The 8,433-nt window shown below is 39.0% G+C and overlaps 1 protein-coding gene across 1 annotated transcript; it reads left to right on the top strand.

Moving 5' to 3' along the window:
• The first annotated feature begins 3,030 nt into the window (after positions 1-3,030).
• Positions 3,031-7,846, top strand: LOC140573566 (tetraspanin-16-like). The gene is made up of 7 exons (XM_072693006.1): positions 3,031-3,102; positions 3,596-3,790; positions 4,861-4,935; positions 5,699-5,806; positions 5,911-6,066; positions 6,661-6,744; positions 7,796-7,846. Exons 1-7 carry the CDS (start codon positions 3,031-3,033, stop codon positions 7,844-7,846), a joined length of 741 nt encoding a protein of 246 aa, XP_072549107.1.
• Positions 7,847-8,433: the final 587 nt, after the last annotated feature.

Here is an 8,433-nt window from a genome sequence, read left to right as displayed (position 1 = left end):
TTAATACACATATAATAAAATGATATTTATTAGCAAATTTACAACAAAATACCAAAGATTTTATCAATACAAAGTGACCATGCTTTATATTTCTATTAAAAAGCTTCATGCAGTACTAGGCCATTGCTCAGTATAGACTGTTCTTGAAATTCCTTAAAAGATAAGTGTATGTTTTAATATTTAATAATAAAATGTAGATAAATAATTCAGTCTTTTGCTCATTTGTGTGATGTTTTCACTTCTGCATTACATGTTTTTTCCCCAATAAGTCCCAAGATTTAATTTCTTTTTATTATATTTTGATTGTGATTTTATTTTATGTACGTGCACTGTGTTCAGATTTATTCATCATCATCCAGTACCTGCTAACACCAGAGGATGTTGTGGTTAAATGTAATCAAATCCTCACAGCAATGATCCATCTGTAAAGCCTACCCTAAAGAGTGAGAGGCTTTTATAGCAGCAATTAGGGACAACCTTTCTGATAATCCCATTTGTTGGAAGAACTGTTGAATTAGCAATTGTCTGCACACTTTTGTACATTTCAGGTTTGTTTCTAGGACTGGCTTGAGTCAGATCCTTGACTACATTTTCCTTTTAAAGACTTCTTCCAGCACTGGAGGAACCAGAATCTTTTGTTGAGATTTTCCATTCAGAATGGTGTGTAGTCCTGGACCAGGCTTAATTCCTATCTGGAAAACCAACCCATACTGTAAGACCTATGATCAATAATACGAGAACACTCAAACACATTAATGATCAATAATATGTTGGTCACTCCATTCCTAAAATCAAATGTACAGATGGAGAATCCTTAAGATAGGGTGCCAAACATCAACATAAGATTGTTACAAAACTACTATTTGTAGTAGGTCGCGTGTGTGCCGTGGCACAGCATTGGGAAATCGGATAATATATCAAGTTCCTAAAATTTGTGTTCTGGACTATAGAAAATGGCTGGGATATATGAGACTGACTGATTGTCGGATTACCGGTTATTGCCATTTACCCAGGCTTTTGAAGGCAGTTTAGGTTTAGTGGATGCGGACAGCAGCCACTAAAGCAGGCAAAAATCCCAATGCTGATCCCTAGTTATACAAATTTTGTGCTTAGCTCAGCATCTGATGCTGGGACTACTGTTATAAGTGGACCTAAAATACCAGAAAAATGTAGATATGGCTCTTTAAAACTCTAGCTCAGCTAGAAGGAAAGAAGCAGACCGCATCTACTTCCACATATGGTCTCCATAAACCTGTACTGTGAGATAAGGGAGAACAGTTCCTGAAGCCTGAGAGAGAAAAAAACATGCCTCCCGCTCGCATATTCAAATTTGTTAAAATAATAAGTTACATTCTAAATATATGAACTGATTTGAGTACAATATTTGCATTCAAAGATTTAATTGATCATTTATGTTGTTTAATCCATCACATGAACATGTTACATATTTTCATCCGATTATACAGTTGCATGTTTTAATAATATGAATAACACAATTCAGATTTTTTGTGTTCATTATTTGTGTAATGATTTTTTTTTTTTCACTGTTCTGCGTAATTTGGCTTTTTCCTTGCCAGATTTACTGTATACCAACAGGGTGTCAAAAGTACAGCAAAGCTGTAGGGCAGAGGTGGGGAACACCTGATTCAAACTTGCGTCTGTTAATATGCAGGTTAGTCTGGTGTGTTAGAGCAGGAAGATCACAACTATGACCAAACTGTGCTGGACTCCAGCTCTTAGTTCCCCACCCCTGCTGTAGGGCAACTCTGGGGAAGAAGCTCCACAGGCCAAGACGCCCCCAACCCCCCCTTATTTTCCTTCTGGCGCTTCTCAAATGATGTTGTCAGTTCCAGTCTCAGAGTCTGTTTAATGGTGGGACTTTGTACAAGACATGCATTATTGGGGCGGGTGGACGGGGTGGAAAGTTTGGTTTGAGGAAGCTTTTACTTTAGAAATGTAAAGTTGGAGCTTTTGGGGGTAAGAAGCTGAAAAATCTCATTGACTGATGGACAAAACTGTCAAATGAAATCTGTAAGCTATGAAATTGTAGATGGCTCAATTTAAATTATTTTTGTTGTTGTTGTTCTATGTTGGTCAATAATCTTATGTATGAAAACTGACTCAGAGTCAGTGTGGCCGGCAGTGTGGTGAACTCTGCTGCTGCCGCAGGGAACGAGCGGCCGTTGCTGTGGAAACCAATCAGAGCCGTTATTGGCGTTAAAGCGACACCTACCGTCAGCTCACTGAGCACACAGTCAAATATCAGGTAAGCATATTTATCATTAATCATAAAAAAGTTTTTACTTCTTGAGGAGAATATGTTCCGAATATGCTCCAATAATCAGACACTTAACGTTAGCTCCTTGCTATGGCCTATTTGCTAGCTAGCTAGCACTAGCATATGGCACTTTCCTCCCGTCCTCCCTCAACAATACAAGCTAGCTAGCTAACTATGTTCAGTTTTTGTTCTGCATATAAATTAGCCCATATATTACAAACTCACAAACATAGTTTAATCGGCAGTCGTGTGTAAAGTATTAACAAAAACGTACTAGCTTTTATTAAAGATTATTATTGCGCGTATTTGTCACTGTACTGTGTACAGCGAAATATGTTCCTCCGCATTTTACCCATCTGTGGTAGTGAACACACACACACACACATACACACACACACACACACACAAGTGAAGGGGCAGTGAGGGTGCGCGTGCACATACGCGCCCAGAGTGGTGGGCAGCCAACTCCAGCGCCCAGGAAACAGAGAGAGAGGGTGAAGGGCCTTGCTCAAGGGCCCAACAGTGGCAGCTTGCCAAGCTCGGGTATCGAACCCACAACCCTGTCATCAGTAACCCAGAGCTCTAACCGCTAGCACTAGTAAAGTTATAAATTTTTATCAGTAAGCATTCTCCATTTTACTGGATATGCCCCTAAACACAAAAATGTGCATAATCTAATGCAAAATCTATTTTCTCATTTTGTTCTGCTTGGTTTTCACTAGATTCATAATACTGAACATCTGCTGGCTAAAATGGACAGTCTTTACCACAGGGATCATATGCGGATGAAATACCTTCTGATAGGCTTCTGTACATTGATGTTTGTAAGTACCTCACTTTCATCAGTGTCTTACATTGCAAGAAAGTGTATACACGATAGAGTGGTTCTTTAACCTCCTGAGACCCCTATTTGGGATTAGTAGGACCTAACAAGTATAAAAACTAAACCTAGTCTTTGTACAGGAAGTCGTCCCAATATGAGGACGCGGGGTCTCGAGGTTAAATGGCATCTTTTTTTTTAGGCTATGTGTCAAGAAGTATCCAGACACCTCTTCTAATAGGGAAATTGATCCCTGGCCCTGGCCTTTAACTGGACACACAGTTTGGAGGGCCCAGACTAAATAATTTGCGTTTTTAATTAATCATTTAATTAATAATATGAAAACTTTGTAGGCTTACATTCCTGAAACATTGGTCACCCCTTTCCTAAAATCAAATGTCCACAGTGGTAATAGCTGTCATGTGTATTTTTTACTTTCTTGCTCTTCAAAATAGATAGATGGTGAATCCTTAAGCTCTTCTGTCTTTCTGTGTCAGATTTGTGGCTGCCTGCTGCTGAGTGTGGGTTCATGGATCATTTATGGGGCAAAAACCTTGGTGTACGCCCTGGGCTCCTACTCAATGCAGATCAAAATCAGCTATGCCTTCATCGGTATGGGAGATGTGCTCATTCTCATCAGCATCATCGGATGTTATGGGGCCTGGAAAGAGAACCGCCACTGCCTTCTGCTGGTGCAAGATTATTTAAATTCATACTGATATTATTTAGAACCGTCTATTTCACTTCCTGTATCAGCAGCCTTACCTTGATTTACAGTGCCTTTTATTAAGTATTAACCCAGTATTAAGTATTAAATCAGTATTCCTGGTTACAAATACACCAGGTAGACCAAAGAACACTCCACACTACCCTGAGAAAAGGCATTTGAAGAGTATTTGAAGAGTTCTCACAATCTAAGTGACAGTGCAGGAAGGAGACTAGTGAGGAAGGCCACTAAGACACTCATGAATACTCATGAATTAAATTGCTACTGCCACCACCATGATTTACTGTAGGGATGGTTTGTTCACCAATCATAGTGTCTAGTCTGGTGGCCAGAAAGCTCCATTTTGGTCTCATCAGACTAAAAAATGCCTTTGTGCGAACCATTATCAAGATTTAATTTCCTTTGCCGTTCTCCCTTAAAGCAGTTGTATGTTGTATGAGTCTCTCCCATCTCTCCCATCATCTGGTGGCCTCAGTCACTAGTCTCCTTCTTGCACTCAGTCGCTCAGTTTGTGAGGACGGCCTGCTCTAGGCAGATTTACACATGTGCCATATATCCTTCCATTTCTTAATGATGGACTTGACTGAACCCCATTCAGTGATATTGATTAATTGATTAACCAGTGACTGGACCTTTTAGACAGGTGTCTTTGTACTGAAATCACTTGAGACACATTCTCTCAGGTGATCTGTTCACTAACTGTGAGACTTCTAGCATCAATTGCCTGGACCTCTGTTCAATTAGGTCAGTCATTTTAAATTTGGTGAATATTCATCACTTACAGTATATATTTTGATTTAATGACATTACTTTATAGATACTTTATATATTTTTGTTAATCCTAAAAAAAATCCAAATGATATTGACCATGATTCCATTAATAAAAGGGGTAAAGATTTAAGGGGGTGAATACTTTCACTGGAAGTGGGGTGAAACACAGATAAAAAGATGACATGCACAGTCGGATGATTTTGTGCCAGTCTCTTTGCAGCTCTCCTATGACTGTTTTCTAATTCGCTGTCATTTTCCCAACAGTTTTTCTTCATACTGACAGTGGTGTTTGTTGCTGAAGTCATGGGAACCATTTTTGTCTTGATTTACAAAGAGCTGGTAAAACCCTGTTACTATCAAATCTTTTTCTGATGTCTCATGTGTTTCGTTAGCTTGCCAGTTCAGTTACGTCTCCAGAGAAATTTACTTTAACATTATTGAACTCATAGTGGGTGCGTGCCACTCAGCCAGTGGATCCAGTGGAGGTCCAGAATTAATCATCCAACATCAGAACTTGACCTCACTAATGCTCTTGTGGCTGGATGCAGTCAGTTTCCCACTGCAGTATTCCAACATCTGGTGTAAAGAGTAGAGGATTTAATTTGCAGCAGATGGGAGAACAAACTTCCTAATTATACCCTTGATTTTAGAAAAATTGTTTATAATTGTCTATTTAGTTTCATTGACATGGATTAGGCCTAGTCTTGGTCTAAATTACAGTGCAAAGGGTAAATCACAATTAAAAGCCTGGGTATGGGATCCTTAGCATTGTGTAAATAAAATTTCACGACGGTTCAAATGTTTTTCTCCGTGGTGATTATGACTCAACTACATGACCTTTCGTAAACTGCTCTTTTTAGGTCTGTCTATACCATTTCTATTGGGGTTCAGGTCAGATGGACGATGAATTGGCCATTCCAAATTTTTCATGCTTTAATAATTTCTTTGTAGAATTGCTTGTGTGAGTCGTTGCCATGCTGCATGACCTACTTATTGTTAAGCTTTAGTTCTTGGACATATACCCTAACATGCTACTGTGGAATTTGCTAGAACAAAATTTTGATACCCAGGCCCATGGTTATGTTATGATTTGTACTCAAAGGTGGGTATGGTGTTGCGCCAAGCCAGTAAGCAGACCCTGCAGAAGCTGTACATGGGCCCAGCTGCAGCAGACCCCATCTCTACTGCATGGAACACAGTCATGATAACTGTGAGAATGAAACTCTGCTATCTGCCTATCTGCTATCTGCTATCTGCTAATCTGCTTGTATAACAGCAGACTGTTTGTGTGAACTCCACCTTTTGTCGTCTCAGTTCAAATGTTGTGGTTTTGAGAACTCCACCCTGGATTTCAAGGACTCTGCATTCAGCAAGACCACGGGACTGAACTATCCCAAAACATGCTGTGTTAACAAGACATCACCGGCCTGTGACGGGATAAACATAGTCCCTAATCTCATTTATCCAGAGGTAAATCTCAGCATTTCAGCTTCTGGTTCCACAGAATAACAGCCAACAAGGTTCATACGGGTCCTGGAAAACAGGCTAAAATCCAGTATGGAATAGTCCTTGAAAAATAACAAAATTGAAAAAGTACTTAAAAGTCATGGGAAATATTGGAATGAACTCCTGTTGTCATTTTATGTAATAATATATAACACAAACGTACAGTAGCAAATACCCGGCAAGACTTTGCGCACAGGCTTCAGCATGATACAAACTACAGTTTCTCTACTATGTTGGAGTAACAGATGTGCTGAGAATTTTCCACCATGCATAAGTACAGTCAGTCATTTTATGCGAATCTGTATTGTAGTTTATGATGGTTAAAACAGCTTTCTGACAAATATACAGAAGATATAGCAGCAAAGGCCTGAAAAGCAACTTACTGTTCCCCAATGGCCATTTAGACAAATTTTTATGTAAAGTACATAAAAAGATTATTTTTTAATAGAAGAAAAAAACTAAACAAAACAGGAGACATGTCCTTAAAGTTTTACATTAAATGCTGTTTAAAGAGATTCTGATGTAAACTGTAACTGTACGTGTGGTGTGTGCTTGCAGAGCTGCTATGAGAAGATGATAGCTGTCATCAAAGAGAAGAGTGCGGTTCTGGGAGCCACGGCCGGCAGCATATGTATAATAGAGGTGCTGATTTACCTTGATATGCTGTCAGTAATGCTACAGAGGAATCAATTTTGGTTCCATAAAGAACCGTGTTTATAAAAGAGATGTGTTAGAAGTGAAACATCTTTACATCAACTGAATGTTCCTTATATTTTTAAAAGGTTACAGACATTCATTATATGGACAAAAGTATTGTGACACCTGCACATTATACATACAGGAGCTTTTATTATCCCATTCTAACCCCATTGGCATTAATATGAAGTGGGCCCCCTTTGTAGCACTAACAGGTCTTGCTGATTTGGAACTGCAGTTATTGAGTCGGGAGAGTGTTGGGGACTTTTATGCACTAAGCGCCTCAGTACTCGGTGACCCCACTGTGTAAATCTATGAGGTCTGCCACTTCATGGCTGTGTTACTGTGGGTCCTAAGGCTTCCACCTTTCAATAGTACTACTCACAGTTGATGGTAGAGTATCTAGGACGGAAGAAGTTTCACCAAGTGACTTGTTGTGATGGTGGCATCCTACTACAGCACCACGCTGGAATTCACTGAGCTCTTTGGAAAGCCCCATTCTGTCATTAATGTGTGTAAAAGCAGACTGCATGGCTAGGTGCTTTATTTTATACACCTTTGGCAACAGGACTGATTGAAATACCTTAATTTGTCCATTTATAGTAGTTCTTTATGGAACCAAAACTGGTTCTACTGTGGCATTACTCAAAAAAACATTTGAAGCAGCTTTATTATTAAGGGTGTATTATATAATAAATGTAATACAACACACTGTACTGTACACAATAGTGCCCAGTCCTAGTCCTGGAGATCTCTCATGTTAGTGACTTCAGGTCCAGCACCAATTGTTTTAATATCCAGACATTACTAAACGCCTTTATTACCTGGATCAGGGGGTTAGGGAATGGAGCTAAAAATACAGGGTGGGAATCCACCAGGACTAGGATTGGGCACCCCTGCTGTACAGTAAAATCACTTTTATACAACAGACCTGCAATGTACTTCTCTATCTGTCGATATACAGCATGTTTTTTGTCTGTTCGTTTCTTTGTTCCAGTTATCCACGATGATCCTCACCATAATTTTCTTAACAAGGATGATGCAGTGAAAGTTGTGGAGTTGGAGAGTTCCTATTCAGTTCTGTTTCAAGGGTAGCTCAGTTTTGTTCTATTTTTTTTTGTAATTTGCTTGTTGTGATGAATGCAATTCTGAAATGAGTGACTGATCAACATTAGTTTAGTTGATCAGTCCATGAAACATCAATGTGATTTATATAACGTGTTATATAGCAAATACAACATACTGTACTGTACACTATAGTGCCCAGTCCTTGTCCTGGAGATCTTCCACACTGTGAACTTCAGATCCAGCACCTTTGCCCCTATTGCTCTAATATCCAGAAGTTCCTGAATGCCTTCATTTCTGGGATCAGGGGTCTGGGGAATGGAGCTAAAAAATGCAGGATGGGAGACCACCAGGACTAGGATTGGGCACTCCTGCTGTACAGTAAAAACACAAAAAAAATGTTTGTTTTCATATCAACTAAATTCATATTCAATGAAAAATTTATTTAAAAAATCTATTAAATTCATCAATACATTAGTTTGATTTCATTAAATTAATTCATTTGATCCAATTAAACACTAATTTGATTGCATTAAATTTATTATTGTAATCCAATGAAACCTTTGCACC

The sequence above is a fragment of the Salminus brasiliensis genome, chromosome 12, assembly GCF_030463535.1.
Source record: "Salminus brasiliensis chromosome 12, fSalBra1.hap2, whole genome shotgun sequence".
Classification (NCBI taxonomy): domain Eukaryota; kingdom Metazoa; phylum Chordata; class Actinopteri; order Characiformes; family Bryconidae; genus Salminus; species Salminus brasiliensis.
This window is presented reverse-complemented; position numbering and strand designations above follow the sequence as displayed.

What these genes read in the sequence shown, in the direction of transcription:
- LOC140573566 (XM_072693006.1), top strand. Translation starts at nt 3,031, where the DNA reads ATGGACAGTCTTTACCACAGGGATCATATGCGGATGAAATACCTTCTG. An exon ending in ACCGCCACTGCCTTCTGCTG is followed by an intron (nt 3,791 to 4,860) that starts GTGCAAGATTAT and finishes TTTTCCCAACAG; the next exon opens with TTTTTCTTCATACTGACAGT. An exon ending in GCAGCATATGTATAATAGAG is followed by an intron (nt 6,745 to 7,795) that starts GTGCTGATTTAC and finishes TCTTTGTTCCAG; the next exon opens with TTATCCACGATGATCCTCAC.